Source organism: Mugil cephalus, chromosome 2 (genome assembly GCF_022458985.1).
Source record: "Mugil cephalus isolate CIBA_MC_2020 chromosome 2, CIBA_Mcephalus_1.1, whole genome shotgun sequence".
NCBI lineage: Eukaryota > Metazoa > Chordata > Actinopteri > Mugiliformes > Mugilidae > Mugil > Mugil cephalus.
Window position 1 is genome coordinate 6752576 of NC_061771.1, and position 17955 is coordinate 6770530.

Here is a 17955-nt window from a genome sequence, read left to right on the forward strand (position 1 = left end):
TTCAGCACAATATGAATTATTTATATGAGGCGTGGAAGGAAAAGAGATAATGTGAAAATAATGAAGTCGCATTCTTTTATTTCCTATCTATCTGCTTGACATTCTGTGCTATCAAAGAAGTAACATTGCAAGTGGTCGTTAGACGTTCGTCTCTGGCGAAAGTGACAGACAGGGACTGATAACCAATCAGCGATCGATTATTTCTCTGACGCCACAACCACCTCCCAAATCAACCAATAGGCATTTAGCTGAGGGCGGGACATTGTGTAGAGGGTAGCAACAGTTGCCCCGGTGAAGGCTAGGCGCCATAGTCACGGTAGTCCTGGCGACAAGAACCAAGCAACGGGAGTCAACAACAACAACCAAAATCTAAAGGGGAAAAAAACTTTAACGACCAAAAAGGACAATACTGGGATAAAACAGGTGAAAAAGTAAAATATTTGAGCCGTCTGATGTATTATTCTGTAAATTATATACGTATGCCTGCCCGTGCAATCGTAAGCGTTAATGTGGAACTGGTCGAGCGTATCGGTGATGGAAGTGGTTGCTAGCTCCTTTCCAAACGCAGACCGTTGTTATGGCGATGTCAGATCTGTGATAAGAGCTCAAGATGGCGGGTGTGTTCTAATGCCAGTCGTACTTTTTTCGCTTATTTGGCAGAATGTTCGCGTTGTTTTATACAGTTTTGATAACTGGGACTACGCCGAGGCGTCTTTGGCAACGGGCTCATAGATTTAATGTCTCTTCACTATGAGGAGCTAGCAGCTGGCTAGCTGGCTTTAACGTCACAACTCGACGTGAGCTGCTAGCAGGGGGAAGCTATCACTTTCTCAACTCACTTTTCAAGCGGCCTGTCCAAAAACATTTGAGATTCAGAAACGCACATAAAACTAATCACGCGACCAAAAACGTGTTGGAGTTTGATTTAAATGCTGAGATATGTGGCCAGTGTGTGTAATGGTCTTTTTGTGACTTTGAAAAAGTTTGTAATCTGACATTGGATCCGATAAGTCACTCCCGTGTGCACGGTGTGCCGGATGATCGTCAGTTCCTTGTGCGCCGTGTTGGTTTACACGGGAGTGGCTTATCGTTCAGTAGGATGGTCTCTACTCTTGACAGACAGCTGCTTTACTTTGTGCGATCGTCTATATTCTCTGTTTCAGTTAGTGACCTTGCTTTATTTCACAGTGCTATTAAAAATCAACAAGCGTTGTTAACGCTATTAACAAATTGCTTTTTATATTATGCGATCCTATTGTGTTTCATAGTGGACCAAACAGGAACGACTTTAGACTGCTGCTTAGTCTCTGACAAAAGCCTTACTTCCTCCTCTGATTTATGCCATTCTCTGTCTCACTCACTCACTCACTCACTCACTCACTCACTCACTCACTCACTCACACACACACACACACACACACACACACACACACACACACGTGTTCACACACTAGTGTATGTGGCAAAAACATAGACAGACAAGAAATAGCTTCAACGTGTGTTTCTGTGTATACTCTGGCACTCTCATTAATCAGTGCCATCTCTTTCTATCTGAAGAACTACTGCCTCAAAGCCTTGGTTGCCATGGCAACTTCTGGATACTCAGAGGACCTTCAGCCTCAGCAGGCCAACTCGGTAACCATAGCAACACCTGCTGCCACCACGCCCTCATCCGCAAAGACTGCACACTTCCTGTCCGAGATGCCCCCAACCTCTGGAACCATTTCAGCCGCTAACCAATCAGCCACCGCCTCTAAATCAGGACAGGATGCACTTTGTTCTCAAGCACCTCCCACCCAGGCCCAGAGCCACAAGGCAGTGGTTCTGACTACTCCCACGCAGCACTACGTAACCTCTGATATCCAGCAGTCTGTAGTCCAGAAGAGCAATGGTCAAAGCAACTCGCCCCAGTACATCATAGTAACCGTTACAGGTGAGAGACGGAGAAACGGCCGACACATACTTGCAGAAAATATGCTGTGCACACACACGCGTATCACACAGTTTCTAGTTCACATGGGCAACAGGAAGACACGGCATGTACTGACATGCAGTCTGAGCATTCTTCAGTTTGCCTCATAAGTCTGTACCTTGTGAAAGACAGTTTTTCCGATACATAGTGATTTGCTCTAGTTATTCAGGAGTGCAGAGGAGAGTTGTGTATTTGTCTTTAAATGTTCTATAACAGATCTATTATGTGATTTTTTTTAATGTCAGTCTTGAAACATTGCTGATAGTGTATTTTCAAATATAAGTGTTAATGGCCATCACTTTTTCTGCTTTATCTGACGGTCGCTTTCATTTATGTTCACACAAAAATTCTGTTTGTTGGCCAATGTGCTTTCTCCCATTCAGTGACTTTGCTCATGGCCTTTGATCTGCAATTACTGTGTGGCTATAGAAAGTTATATAACCCGATGTCGTGATAGCTAAAATAATGTGTCTTGACATTAATATCAAATTGATTGCCTTTTCAAAACACATATTGAATTTAAAAACAATGCTGAATCCTAAATGTAAAAGTAGCTCTTTCATATTTTAAATTGTAGTGTTAACAAAAGGAAATGAGTGAGAACTGAACACTGGTGTATAACAGTATGTATATATTAGGGCCATCTATTCGTAGACTTTTTCCTTGCTGGCGTCAAGTAACACTTTGCACTCTCACCCAGAGAAACCCAGCCCAGGGTTTGTCCTCTCCTTATGGTGTAATTAAAAAATTATCCTACTTAAAGTAGTTATGCATTTAAATTAGTAATCCTGCTTCATAAAATAGGATTCACTTCACTTTGTTGTCATGTATTTCTGAAAGCATGCTAGAAAGATGGACATTAAGAATTCAAATTAATTTGTATGGAAGGTTGAACTGTAGTTGAAGTTCAAAGTTTCTTAACAAGAATCTAGACTACACCAGATAAACAATTTAGCTGTAAAATGATGACATAACAATAATAATAATAATATTTGATACTTTTATGTGTTATGCCCACATTATTTCTAATTGACACTACTTCACAAAACTGATTTGTCCCACTCAGTATTTTGTTTTTCACCTGCACTGGATTATTTATTCACACCAAGCACACTTGCACCTAGTTTGCGTTCATTTCTACCTCCACCGTAAACACTGTGGGTGTGATACCATACTCATTCATTGGCCTAAGTGTTAGATGCATATTTCCCTCTTTTGATATTTTAATGCAACAAAGCAGAACTGCAGAGCACTTAAACCCCCCTTAATATGTGTTCAGCAGACGCCACAAACCAACTGGTGTCAAAATATAACTATTAATCTGAATCAGGCACAACGGAAACTTGTTACATTAATGTTTAAATCTTCTAATTACATTTGTGCTGCATATCTGCCCCTTTAAATGGACATGTAGGAATTTTACTCTTCTAATTCCCTTTAGCACTATAGCTAGATGATTTTAATGTTTATTTATCCAGCTGAGGAACAGTTTCAGCGACAGATCAGTTGGATGTCTTTGACAGCTGTCAGCTTGTAGGAAACCTCATTATTGGTCCATATTAGTCTTATGGAAGGAGCAGGTGGAAGAGATCTTGCACAAAATGATCTAGGCCAAACTTCTTCAAATCTGAGGAGAGACGGCTCAGTTATCATAATGCAAATTTAAAGTGAGTGGTTGGGTCAAGTAGCCACGTGTTCATGAAGCAGCTTAGCAGAGAGCAGGGCAATTGATAAAAATAAAATGTTTTCTCACTTGTAGAGTTAAAAAAAAGTCATTATTTCCCTCTTCTGCACCCTCCCTCCATCTTCAATTTTCTCTCTCTATTCATCAGCCCACATGTATCTCTCATTTCCCTCTCTCATCTGATCTGCATGTTTACAAGATGGAGGGATTTCTCCCTCCATCTGGGGAGATTAGCTGTCCAAGGCTGGCCTTCTGCATGCAAGATATAAGCATGAAAGGAGAGGTGGACAGACACACTCTTCCTTCTCCTCACCGTCCCCAGTAGGGAAATCACACACTTAGCAGCAGTATGTTCTGCGGTGGCTTTTATTACGATTTGGAAGGAGTATGTCGTGAGTACTGAAGCTGTGATGGCGGTGGCGTGACTTTTCACTTGAGATTTGTTTGATCGTTGATGAAAAACCTCTCTCACCTTTCCTGTGTCATCCATAGAGGGCTCTGTTCACTCCAATGACAGCCTGTCAGATTCCAGCCCGCCTGCCCCCGGTGTTCCCACTCAGGTGGTCCAACCAGTGCAGACCACCTCACAGGTAAGATGCATACACATACACAACCCCCATCAATTTGTCACGTATCTGTTTAGGAGCAGGTCATACCCTAGGGTTGAGGACTAGTGAGCTTATATCTGACTCTGTGGCTTTATTCACCAGCAGAGGTCAGTGTTGCAAGCAGTAACGCAGGCTGCCAAGAGGATTCAGACAGGCCACATCAACAGCCTTCAGTCTGTGCACGTTAACCCGGAGGTAAACAGGCATACAGTGCATTTCTTCTCATCACATTAGAACACGGACAACAGCGTAGCGTTAGTCGCACTGCAGCAATCATCATCAACAGTCTACAAAAAAGTCAGTTAACGACTAAGCTTTTGTTTATCTGTAACAATAATTATGAAGAGCTGTCAAACCAGTTTCAGAATTTTTTCTTGCCTGGGCGCCTCCCTGAACAAGCTAAGGGGCAGAGCACATGTTCTTTTCAGCAGCGTGCCTGCAGTGTATTACTCCATGTGTGATGACAAGTCAGCTTAAAACTGGTCTACTCCATGATTTTAAATTGACAATGACAATTAACAAACTTATGTAACTTAAAATGTGGCGATTAGCACACTCTGCTGCAGCCCTGCACACGGCCCTTTACCTCAATGTTTTGTTTTTTTCACCGTTGTAATCCACATTTCCAGCTGCTTGCAGTTGTTTTGAGCACATAAGCTCAATAAACCCACCATATGCTATCTCAAGGACAAAGTAGCAACTAGCTTGTGAACTTGAGTGAGTGGATCAGTACAGGGAAGCTAATAAGTCAGACAAGAAATCTTTACTCTGCGCTGGATGGATGTGTGATAACTTCAACTACTTGACCAAGTGATAATATTTCAGTATTTAGTTTATATTTCCCTACCCACACGTGGCATAAAATTCTGTGTATGCCGATATAAGCTACTTGTTTATTGTCCAGGTGGAGCATGTGTACTCTGGACAGGTGCAGTATGTGGACGGGGCAGGAGACACAACTTTTACCACGTCCACCATGTAAGTAGCGAAGAACCTACTCTGTCTGGCACGTTTGACATTGTGTGTGCGGTTTACGTATATGTTCCCGTGTACCTTTCTTTTCTTGCCCAGTCGATCGAGCAGCTACCCTTTCTCCGACTCACCCCTCTACTCGCAGACCCCTCCCCCGTCCTCCTCCACCTTCTACGAGGCCACGACCAGCTCTGAGTCAGACATCTCTGCATCCGTGACCTCACAGCCGGTTTCTGTGGCAACAGCGGGAGCGAATAGTGGGGCAACTGCTGCGGGTGGAGGAGGCTACATCATCCAAGGAGGTTATGTGTTAGGAGGAGGAGGAGGGGGAGGCGCAGCAGCGGGTGGAGGAGGACAGAGTTACTCCAGCCCTAACTCTCGTGCCCCTCCTGCGACTGTGAGTGCACAGTTTCAAAGTGAAACATACTGTAGGCTGGACTCAATAACATGAAAGTTCAAAAATCCAAATCTGTGATTTCTATCCGCTGTAGGTGCAGTGGCTGTGCGATAACTATGAGGGGGCGGAGGGGGTGAGTTTACCTCGCTGCACCCTCTACTACCACTACCTGCTGCACTGCCAGGAGCAGAAACTAGAACCTGTTAATGCTGCGTCCTTCGGCAAGCTCATCAGGTCTGTGTTCATGGGGCTACGCACACGGAGACTTGGAACCAGGTACACACACACGCACATAAACAACTATCAGTTGCGTAAAACAAGCATCTCGGGCCATTTTAATAAGTTACCACTGTGTGTTTCAGAGGGAACTCCAAGTACCACTACTATGGCCTGAGAATCAAGTCCGGTTCCCCTCTGCTCAGACTGATGGATGAACAGCAGCACATGGCGATGAGGCAGCAGCCCTTCTCACAGAAAAACAGGTATCCACACAGAGACTGTTAGGATGTTTGTAATGTTTGGGTTAAGGTTTGAAATCTTCTAAATGTTCACTCACTTCTACACTAGTTAAATCAGTACATTTTAATATAACAGTCTTACACTAAATCCCTCTTCATGTCTGCTCTAAAGGTTTGTTTATGTTGAAAGGTGGTGATTGAACTCTACAAGTATGAATCAACAGCGCTCTCTGTTATTTTTAACTAATGCTGAATACCTTCCTGAAGTTACAGTTTAGTGCAGGACTGTTACATTTGAATACATTTACTATTACTAGTGTACCTAATGAACAGGCAAGTGTAGAATGAATTGCAGGTTTGCAGTGTCAGTTGCTCTGATTGCGGCTGTTTTCCCCGTGACTCCTGCTCAGTGTGTCCCTTATTGACTTCTGTCTCTATACTCTGTCCAAAAGGATAAAGCCACTTCAGAAGACACAGGGAATCACCAATGGGACGTCAGGTGGGGGAGGTCAACAGCAGGGAGGAGCACTTTGTGATATTTCTGCACAGGTGCAACAGTACCAGCAGTTCCTAGGTGAGAAACGTCCAGACTCCAAATAATAATTTAGTTATAATAGTACATTTTATATAACCACGCTTCCTAGTCGTTTCCTAATTGACTGTTGTTTTTTCCAGATTCTGTGGTAAGTGGTGGTGACATTGTAATAATTAGTAAGATGAATTCATGAACCAGTTACCAGCCTGATAACTACCTGATGGTGCTGTTTTTGGTCATTTAGCTCTGAGCTCCGGGAGCCACCACTGTACATGGTATAATTCTGTCTCGGCATTTATTGAGACTGATTCTCCATCTTTGCTCTGGGTCTGTTTTGCTTTCTCTCATGTAGAAGCATCCAGGCCACTGCCAGACTTCGTGGACATGGATCTGCAAGATCAAACCCTGCCTGATGGGATACAATTAGAACACCTCAAGGCCTTTCAGTCTCTGTACAGAGAACACTGTGAGGTAGACGCATCATATTGACATCATCTGTTTTATTCCCTTGACATGGATAATTGGTGTAAATCCATAAAGCCCCCTGTATAATATCTAGAGTGGAATGAAACATTTATTCCAGGGAACATGTCCAGGAACCACGTTAACACATGGTCGTGGTATTTTGTGTGATCTTCGCAGGCTGTTCTCGATGTGATGGTCAACCTTCAGTTCACTCTTGTGGAGACATTGTGGAAATCCTTCTGGAGGTTCAGTCAGACCAATGATACAGAATCACTCAACCTGTAAGTAGAGCGCAAACACACTCAACCACTCAGAAGGAAGAAACGTGATATATCATGTGACAGTGTTTTCCCTGTCTCCTTTGTCACACCAGCAACAATGAGTCTGAGAAACGCTTGCCCAAATCCTGCCTGGTGGTGCTGTGTAAGTTTGAGCCGGTGCTACAGTGGACAAAAGAGTGCGACAACCTGCTCTACCAGACTCTGGTGGAGATCCTCATCCCTGATGTGCTCAGACCGATCCCAAGTAAGTTAGTAAGACCGGTCGGGGATGTGTTTACATTTTCAAAGGGAGTTTCTCCTCAGTTGTTTTCATGCCCTTTATTGTAGATTGTAAGTAAGACATGTGCACTGACATTTAAGTTATGAAAGTGTGATATGTTAGAACTTGTAAGCACTGGTTGGCACTCAAATAAAGGAGGTAAATTAATAAACAATAAAAGAGTTATACACAGTTGATTACACAAGACATTCCTTCCTGTTTGGAAGTCAAATGTTAAGTCAAATGTGACCTAAATTAGTCTGGAAAAGATTAAATAAGAACTGCAAAGCAAATAGACATTTTAAAGATTTGTATGAAAAATTTGTAATATTTTATTTCTATAATCTTACATAATTTGAAATAAATCTGCAGCATTAAGTTTGACAAGTTCAATGGTTTCTTTTCATATTAAATGATTGTTTGTGGGAATGTACACAATCCCAAATATTACCTGTCTCGTCTGTGATTAGGTGCCCTGACTCAGGCCATCCGTAACTTTGCCAAGAGCCTGGAGAACTGGTTGACAGGCGCCATGATGAACATCCCAGAGGAGATGGTTCGCATAAAGGTATCTGTATTTTTATAGACTGATTACTCATCGCACGCAGAGCTCTGAATTCATTCCCGTAGATCTTCCCGTTTCATATCTGTATGTGAGCAGCTGCGTCCCTCTGACATGTAGCAACTACTAAGGCTCCTTGTGTTCTCCGTCCTTTCCTTTCAGGTAGTGTGCATATGCTCCTTCTCCCAGACGCTGCGCCGCTACACCAGCCTGAACCACCTGGCCCAGGCTGCCCGTGCCGTCCTCCAGAACTCGGCTCAGATCAACCAAATGCTCTCCGACCTCAATCGGGTGGATTTCACTAACGTGCAGGTCTGCCAGCTCTACCGGTCTCATCTGTCTCTGCTCCTGTACATTTATATGAAGCAAAACAAAAACCTGTTGTCCTGTTGTGTCCCTGTCAGGAGCAAGCATCCTGGGTTTGTCAGTGTGAAGACCGTGTGGTCCAGAGACTGGAGCAGGACTTTAAAGCCACCCTGCAGCAGCAAAACTCCCTGGAGCAGTGGGCTACCTGGCTGGATGGCGTTGTAAGCCAGGTCCTGAAGCCCTACGAGCAGAATCCTGCCGCCCTGCCCAAGGCCGCCAAGGTCTTCCTGCTCAACTGGTCCTTCTATAGGTGAGGGGAAAAAGGAAGACGCAGCACAAAAGATGTTTGTGGTAACATCAAACATTTTCGAGATAGGCATTTTCTGAATCCTCTTTGCTTTCTCTGCAGTTCTATGGTAATCCGGGATCTGACTCTGCGCAGCGCTGCAAGTTTTGGCTCCTTTCACCTGATCCGCCTGCTGTATGACGAGTATATGTACTACCTGATAGAGCACAGGGTGGCCCAGGCCAAAGGGGAGACACCCATAGCAGTCATGGGAGAGGTATGCTCACAGCGGCTCTTGTTGTACAATTCATATTTGATGGATTCTAAATGTGTGCTTTTTTGCTTTGTGTCGCAGTTTGCCAGCACCATCAAGAGCCGAATCTCTCCAGACATGGAGAAAGGTACATTCAGCATGACTCTCCTTCACAAACCTGTTTAGACTCAGCCTCTGCCATCAGATGATTACTGTCATGACACTGCCTTTTTTTTTTTTTCAGAAGAGGAGGAGGACGACGAGGAGGAGGAGAGCGAGGAGGAGAGCGGAGACATCGTGCTGCAGTCCAGCTCTCTGAGCACGGTGGACGAGGAGAAGGAGGTGATGGAGCCGCCCACCAAGCAGCCCAGGACAAACTTAAACCTGCACAGTCTGACTGAGACCCACAGCACAGCACCTTAGCCAGTCACCTCTGTGAATAGCTCAACACCCGACACACACACACACACACCTTCGCTTTACATTTAACATCATGTCATCTGCTGTCACCCTGCGTTCGCATCGTGTGTGGTCGTTTGGTGTGTTTGCAACATGTTTGAAAGTGGGAGAGCCCTTTGCCAATTTTATATTTTGTGTTTTTGTGATGCCATTGTTTCTCTCTTTGCCTTCGCCGAATCATCGAAAGACCTCCCCTTGTTCCCTGTGCCTTTCCCAGTCTGTTCACTCCTGTCCAGCCTAAACTATATATACAGTGTATTGTTGATTCCTTCGTGGCCTTAACCGGCCTTAACCACTGACCTGATTGCTGTGGAGACGTGACTCAAATACATCACTTACATTGCCTTTAATGCAATGACTATGCAGGAGTGCTGGACTTTAATTAATGGCCCTGTCTGAAATATACGTATTTTTAAATCTAAGAGTAGCATCTGGGATGATACTGGGCTGTGATCTGATGGCACACGGATGTTGGTTGACAGCTGTTTGTGCACGCCATATTTGACTTTCCTGATAATCTGGCCAACTGATACTCTGTGCCTTTAAGAGATTTCGAGCCTGGAAAAAAAAAAAAAAGCTTGTGTTCTATATATTCTGTATTGGTGGATTAATAAATGAAGGTCCTGTGAAGTTTCGGTGTTGTCATGAAGTTTTACTAGCTGTTAAAAAAAAAAATGTTATAGTGAGAGTCCAGCCTTGTTGTGACTGATCCTGCCCAGTTTGTTGTTGTTCATCCATTCATCATCCATCCATTTTTTTTTTTCATGCTTCAAAGACAAACTGCACCACACACATTTTTGTAGATGCTGTGCAAGCGCAAGTGGGCCACAGCTCAAGGCCAAAGCTTATCCCACCTAATCGGCGGCGTTTACTTTGCTGTAACCATGGCAACCTTTGTACCAGCTAGATGTACCAGCTACAGTTATCTCAGAGTTTTTGTAGTGTAAAAGTAGATGTTTATTTTCTCAGTATCTCTGCTGAACATAACTGTAGATAATCTTTATTGCGTACCTTCTTGTCAACGTGGTGGTATAGCCTGAATCTTTATATGTCGTTTGACCATTATTGCCTTAAGAAATGTTTCACGGTATGTCCGCCATCCAGAGTATTGAGCTATATTTTTTACTGTGACAACGATGGGCCGAGCATGTGATTTAGATGGTCCCCTTCCAAAGAGCACACGCTCCAGCAGCAGCTTCTCACGTGGCACGAGCCGCGTTGATCTCGTGAAAAGCGGCGGAAGCTGGCACGCGATGGAAACAACAGAAAATATTCTAGTCGTAATGGGATGTCCCCTCAGGACCATCTGACGTCACCAAAGAGAACCACACAGAAAACCAACGGTATGTTAACCCATGCGTGAGAGCAGACCGCAAAATCAACTGCTAACTGCCATGCCCTGGAAATTGTGACTTGGATTTTGTCCCTAGCTTGTGCTGCAACCTTTTCTAAATTAGGTCCTCTTGATGTTTCTACCTTTGTACCTAAACCTGTGATCAACGTTTGTAGCTTTATTCTCACTGTTAACTAAAGAGATTGCTCTCAAACCCACTGCCAGGATGTCTTACTTATGGGATTGCCACAAACACAAACCACAACACATGACGGGTCTACACACAACACCAGTCGACGAGTCCTCAACATGAAATAATGTCTATATATTAGGGAGCTGGTTTTAATGAAATACCTTTTAGAATTAAGCAAAATGTAGCCGAATGAGTGTTAAAAAACTTTGTTACAAATTCTCTGATCAGGGGTTGTGTAGCTACAGACTAGTCAGGGTGATCATGACCCTTGTCCACTCATGAAATCATGTACAATGGACACGTGAGCATCAGACCTGGACCACAGAGCAATGGACGCCTGGTCGGCTAGATAATACACCATGAAGCAAAGATGATACGAGAACGCTCTGAGTTCAAGGTCTTGACTTTGTCTCCAGGTCTGAACCCAACCCAGCATCTGTGGGATGCGCTGGATAAACAAGTCAGATCTATAGAGACCTCACATCACTACTTGCAGGACTTAAAATGATCATATCAAATACCAGAGGACACCTTCAGAGGTCTGGTGGAGTCCACGTCTCAGCGGGTCAGGGTTGTACTGGTCTTAAAAATGTCACAGACACGATACTAGACAGGTGCTTATAATTGTGCTGTGGCTTGTGGGAGCTGCAGCTGTAGAGTAGCTGGTTGGAATATTAAATATAAAAAATATCTGCATAGGACATTAGTTCTTTATATGCCTGAATCTCCAAACCTTTGAAGGAAAAATAAAAAATGTCAGTAAAACAGACGCACTTTGAGTGGCTGAACCTGTGGGGCACTTTTTAAGAGCTCTGGTGACAACTTGTGGACTTTTTTTAGATTCTACTTCCAAACAGTTCTAAATACAACAGACTCAACATGCTTTTGAACGTTTTATTTTAACAAAATATCCCAGTAGAATGTTCTTATTTCCAGAACAGGTTCAAAACAAAGGACAGAGAAGTGTAGAAGTACTGAGCTGTGTCATTTTAAATACTGCAGCCCTATAAAACCTCACAGCCAGACTGAACTGGTCCAGACTGAAACAGAAACTTGTTCAGAAACATTTCACCACCGGTACACTTCCATACACACACCTATTCACTGGGTCACCATGTCAATATCACACAGGTAAAGATATTGCATACATTTAGTTAACAACAGCTGCAACACTACATAAACAAATAAGTATAAAAACAAAAAGTAAGAACTAAATCGTTGTTCAGTCCAGGTCTTGGTTTTGGTGGCTGACATTAATACAGTACACAGTTGCAAAAACCAACTCCTTCTTTATAGTAAAGTACTTCTTCTTTATAGTATTTCGTCTGGAGCATCGTTCTTAGTTCTGGATTAAATTGACACACGTTTCAACTCCATGACACCTCTGAACGTGTGCAGCTTTGCTCTTATTAAAGATGAGCTCCAGACTCATGTTAACATGTACGTGTGCTCTTATTTCTGTTCCTCATTCTTCATAACACGATCCAGGTACATCGGTCACTATCTGCCAACACTTGAAGAGACGAACCTGCAGGTGAGAAGAAGACGTTAGAGTTTGTACTTGTCAACACAATCACAAAACAAAAGTATTTCCAGTAATGTGTGCGCTCAGACAATAACATGGAGAAGGTCTGGTCACACATGATTTAGTGTGGCCAGTCCACAGCCAGTGGTGTCAGATATATGTTAGCAGTTAGATGTGTGCAGTAAATATGAAGCTGAAGCCTGCAACTAGTTAGCTTAGCTCTGAAGAAACCGAGGCAACATCTAGACTGAACCTGTCCTGAGGTAAAAATAAAATAAAAAACCTTCTTTACCAGCACATTTAAATCCAACTTAATTAACAAATGACATGTTGTTCTATCAGAACAGAAATGAACTCACCTTTGTGCAGAGCTTCGTTGGTCATGCGATTGATGTAGCGAGAGCTGCTCTCGGGTACCAGCCACTTCATCACCGTGTTGACACAGGACTTCCTGTAAGAACTCCACACACTCCCACTGACAGAGACACAGACACTTTAACACAACACCACCAAACTCAGGAACAGGAAGACAGATGGGACTGGGTTTGTGTGTGTTTGTGTGTATGTATGTGAGAGAGAGGGGGTTCAGCAGTTGCTCACCTGGTCTGACCCTTGACCTCGGTTAGATCACCAACACCCACAGTGCAGCACACACCTGTGTTTAGGTCCCAGCTAACCTGCAGGTTGGAATGGTATGTGTTCGGCCTGAAAACACACACAAATTAATGTGGACAAAAGAAAAAAATACAGGTAGTCAATCAAAAACAAGTGGGAGATGGAGGGAGGGAGGGAGGGGAAGTACCTGCAGTGCTCCTCATCAGAACTGGAGAACGCTAGCAGCAGCAGACCAATGTTGATCATCACAGTGTTTGTTTCAGGACACACCTGAAACAAGACCAACAACTTCCATGTTAGTTTGTTTACTGGTTTTTATGTGGTATCAAACACATGATGTTAAAGAGCGGTGCCTTAAATCAACAACAGTAGATTAGGGTTCATTGCTCTCATTATGTGGCTCATGTCTTCTCAAGAGTCTTTTACTGACTACTACAACTTGTTCATGATATACTGGACAAAAAAAACAAACAAAAAAATTAGATTAAACCCAAATCCAAGAATTACAGCCTTGTGGTTTTAGTCTATATCCTCCAACATAGTCCAAGAATACGGAAGTGATTTTGCAGGACATCAATGTGAAGTCAATCATTTACATACAAGTTGTGTTTTGTGTTGTAATCAGAAATGATTTGGATAAAACATAATGCCCCAGCTATAGACACTACAGCTACAGCTCAGACGCAACTGCCCTAGCACATCAAATGTCCTTCACTGTAAAACACTAGCTGGACACCCTGGACATTTCACTGGTATGAAGAAGCCACATAAGATGCAGTAAACAAGTGTCAGCTGTAATGAAGAATATATTAAAAGTCAATAACACATATTTTGAGTGTATAATAATGTGTGTGTGTGTGTGTGTACTGACCTCTAGTATAACCACATCATAGTCGCTAAAGGAGCAGAACTGTGGGGCCCAGGCTGCATCGCTCCTGATCACCTCATTGATAAGATACTCAAAATCCAGAGTCAACTGCTCCACACACACACTCTGCAAGAACGAGAAACGACAAACAAACATAAACTTTATTTAAGCAGGGTTGGGTAGAACGGTGTGCATCCTGTTTTACAGTTACACTAACATGTAACAAGGACATGACCAAGCATCCAGAACTGGACATTGCCAAAGTAAAAGCAATTTTTTTAAAGAGATATTCACTGAGCCTGATGCCACAATATTCTCAGATATTCTTTTTGCCAATCAAAGAGCTTCGTGAATGTCTAAACACACCATTTCTAAATCAGTAATTAGACCAGATCAACAGATCTGCGTTTTGCAGATTGATGCTTATTGATTATCAGTGGCTATGCCGTCGTCGGTATGTTTCTCTAATACGCTGACAGCCAGTTAAAACTCTTCCTTAACATTAACACTCTGAGGACAGTTACCGTAACAAGTCTGAGGCAACACAGGCAACACAGGCAATCAAGAATCAAATATTTCCAGGATGACTTGAAATTAACTTTGGCATCTCCACAGTTCAATTTTTCTGAATTTTCACCTGCAGATACAAACACACACCTGTCCATTGTACGGCCCCGTAACCAGCTGCAGGTTTCGCCCTTTCAGATCAGTGACTGTGAAAGGCAGCTGGACTTTATCATCTTCATAACCTGGGGAGAGAAACGACAGGGAAATGCTGGTCAACACCTTCTTAGAGGACTTGATTCAAGCTTTTACTTCTGCGTCTTCCCTCTCATGAGCTCTAACCTCCTGTACTCTGCTCCGCTGCCCCGGGCTGTGGTAGGCGATAGTGCAAGCGCGAGTAGTTGACATATCCAGGCTCGTTGGGGTTGACTTCCTGGCATGTGGACTGGGTTGGAGTGGATGGTGGTGAAGAGGAAGAAGAGGCAGGAGACATCACTAGTTCAGAGGCCTGTGGGAGGCCCGGGCTCCCACCTGAGGTTGATGCGAACAGTAAACTAGTCCGTTGCTCCTCCACTCTCCACTCTTTACAATCATCATCCTCTTTGGGAGTCTCTGCATTAATCCCTTTGTCTCCTGTCACTGCCTCTTTTTCACCGCCATCAGCTGTTCTCCTGCTTCCTTGGACTTCGCTTTCTTTCACTCCTCCTCCCTGGGCTCGCCTGAAGAGGTCAGCAGCAAACTCCCTGGCTCGCATGGCTGCTTGTGAATGGCTAGGAGATGAGGGGATGGGAGTAGGCCTGCTAGGCGGCAGCTGATTTTCGGGAGATCCCTGAGGTAGAGAGGAAGAAGAGGCCAAGGAGGTGGAGGAAAAAGACGAAGAGGCTGGACTCGATGGAGCTGCTCTCTTGGTGTAAAGGATCTGCGACGACTGGCCTTGCTCACCTGCAAGAGAGAGAAAAAAAAACACATAATGTGAATACTTAAACATAATTTAGGAATTAGATAAATAACTTGTATGTATGATACTGTACAGTCACTATCTTGAACACATAACAGTATGTTCATGCTTTGTACACCCTCCTCCAAACTGTGAACGTCCTACTATACACACACTGCAAAAAGACGTATTCACTTTGATTCACCTTGAGTGTGTGTGTGTGTGTGTTTTACCTGGACAGAGGGAGATGCCACAGGCCACCAGAGAATAGCTAGTGTTTAACAAGATGACCTGGTCCTTCTTCAGCTGGAAAGCTGGCTGAAACGTGGGGAACGGATACACCACCTGGTACCTGCTATTAAGCACATATCCATGTTCTAGACATTCACCACTTCCTGTAGAGAGAAAAGAATGAAGCTGGATGAGCGAGAGAGGAAAGCAAAGGCAGTGAGAGCAATGAAATAGTAGATGTGTGTGTTCACCAGTGCGTATGGTGGAGACTGAGGGAACTGGACAGCAGTAAGAGCAGGGTTTAGGAGGAGGCATGGAGGCTATGGTGATGTAGATGTCTCTGTTGTTCTCATCACTCATCATTAAGTTCATCAGTACAGAGCTTGAACTACGTGTGCTGGACAGAAACGCACAAACAAGATTACCTATTAAACGCTGCAATAACATTATCCTGGTTAAAACTGGAACAAATTTATAAGGCTGTTGACTGATGTGTTTACAGTTCCTTACTTAAAACCAAAGATGACAATTTTGGAGTGGTCATTTGGCCACTCACAAACAGTGAGGTACAGGTCACTGTAGATTTCTTCTCCCGCAAACAGTCGCACATGATGGACCTAAAGAAACCGAGATAACATGAGAACCTCCTTGCAACAACATTTTGTTTGGCGTTAAAGTTAAGGTCCGGACAAATGTCCACCCGTTCACCTGTTTGAGTCTGCTGTGTAGATTGAATTCCCACCAATAGAGATGGTAGGTGTAGAAGGAGAAATCATCATCTTCTCCACAGTCGCTGGTGTAGGATAGGACATAGCGGCCACATTTGGTAAAGCCAAGAAAAATATGTCTGAAACAGAAAATGGTAAAAACAGGTTGAGTAATACTGGATCAGTATTGACACCGATACTATATTATATAAAAATGTGAATAGAGCATGAGGTGACTTAATTTCCTCATAACACTGATTGTGTTCTCACATTCATCATATCCTGTTAAAAGCTCTATCAGCACAGCGTTAGTATTGCCTGGGGAAGTTTTGAAGTACTTTACAAATTATGGACATAATGGATTCTCCCAGGATTAAGATCTCAGATGACCTCTTAGTTCTCGAGGTCAGTAGTTAATACTAGTCACATGCAAATAGGGATAAAGTGGGTAGTATTTAACCCCGAAGTACAACTGGCTAAAAGTACAGGTAGAGTGTTGGCGGACACCAGGAGGTGATGAATCAAGCATCAACAGTCCTGTATTCAGTGTGCCAGCGTGTATTGCAGTGCAGTACATTGTAGGAGGCAAGGTCCATAACAACAAATCCATCTGATAAACACAAACCCTGCTCTCAGGAACTCCTCGCTGACAATGTTCTTTAAAGGGACACACACTCGCGGTGGGAGCTTCCTGAACATGCGCTGTGAAAACTGTCCCGACAGCTGCAGAGGAGACAAGAGAAAAACATGGTGACACATGAAGCACGGAAATGAGTTAATGAGTCTTAATAAAGTGACTCGTTTCATTCAAGGTGTAACACAACAATAAAGCGGGGTATCGAATGGCTTTGAACCAGTCCTACGTCAGCTGTTTGTCATGTAGACACGCTGATATTAGGAGTACGGACCTTCATCAATCAGCTGTGAGGTGCTGTTAGTTTCAGCACTAACCTTTTGGCATTGTGACGTTAAAGCTCAGCAATGTAACAGGTATTTATCAAAACCTTTAGTAAGCTAGCACGTAACCAGCGTTCAGTTACATGAAGAAATCTGAGAGTTCATTAGCAAACCAAACAAATGCCGAGAAAGGTCGACAAAATGCAGCGAAGAGTCACTGTTGTCACACTTTGCAGCATTAACAAATGAGCCTCCTCACAGCCGGTAGCAATTAATTAATTAGCCGTTGAGCTAGTTAGCAGCTAGCTGCTATCTAGCCTCAGCTGAGAAGGTCCTGGAGACAGGGAGGCCTTTACTTAGCGCCCCTCCGTCACTTCGGAGCCTCTCTTTTATGCCACACATTTTGTGGATTCATATCTACCTTCCCACGCATGAGAAGCTTCACGACATGGTCTTTGTGTTTTCTCTGGGTTTTCTGTTTGCTATCGCCCTTTTCAGGTTTCGAGCTGGGCGCCATGTCCCTCTGAGCTGTTGTCCCGTGTCTGTCTGTAGTCAGGACCGTCCCGATTGGCTCACAGGCTGCACCACGAGGCCCTCTGCGGGTGCGCTTCTTTTGCTGCAGCCGGCGAAGCGGGGGAGGACCACGTC

General features: G+C 43.7%; 2 protein-coding genes across 4 annotated transcripts; one reads left to right on the top strand and one right to left on the bottom strand.

Moving 5' to 3' along the window:
* The first annotated feature begins 261 nt into the window (after positions 1-261).
* rfx1b (regulatory factor X, 1b (influences HLA class II expression)) lies at positions 262-11044 on the top strand. Of its 3 annotated transcripts, none has more exons than XM_047579682.1 (18): positions 262-423; positions 1558-1933; positions 4149-4246; positions 4367-4459; positions 5169-5242; positions 5336-5633; positions 5728-5909; positions 5996-6115; positions 6544-6665; positions 6979-7097; positions 7269-7372; positions 7465-7616; positions 8102-8199; positions 8356-8505; positions 8598-8809; positions 8909-9062; positions 9141-9186; positions 9283-11044. In XM_047579682.1, the coding sequence occupies exons 2-18, from the start codon at positions 1585-1587 to the stop codon at positions 9459-9461; spliced, it is 2550 nt and encodes an 849-aa protein (XP_047435638.1). In that variant the 5' UTR covers positions 262-423; positions 1558-1584; the 3' UTR covers positions 9462-11044. The 3 variants fall into 3 exon arrangements, with proteins under 3 accessions (XP_047435638.1, XP_047435639.1, XP_047435640.1); XM_047579683.1 differs by having other exon boundaries at positions 4370-4459; XM_047579684.1 differs by lacking the exon at positions 4367-4459.
* Positions 11045-11903: 859 nt separating this feature from the next.
* Positions 11904-17940, bottom strand: dcaf15 (DDB1 and CUL4 associated factor 15). Its single transcript, XM_047578233.1, has 13 exons — positions 17729-17940; positions 17036-17133; positions 16412-16550; positions 16214-16320; positions 15955-16100; positions 15706-15867; positions 14878-15477; positions 14689-14780; positions 14035-14157; positions 13351-13433; positions 13149-13253; positions 12908-13023; positions 11904-12551 (listed from the first exon to the last, which is right to left on the bottom strand). Exons 1-13 carry the CDS (start codon positions 17822-17824, stop codon positions 12496-12498), a joined length of 1923 nt encoding a protein of 640 aa, XP_047434189.1. The 5' UTR covers positions 17825-17940; the 3' UTR covers positions 11904-12495.
* Positions 17941-17955: the final 15 nt, after the last annotated feature.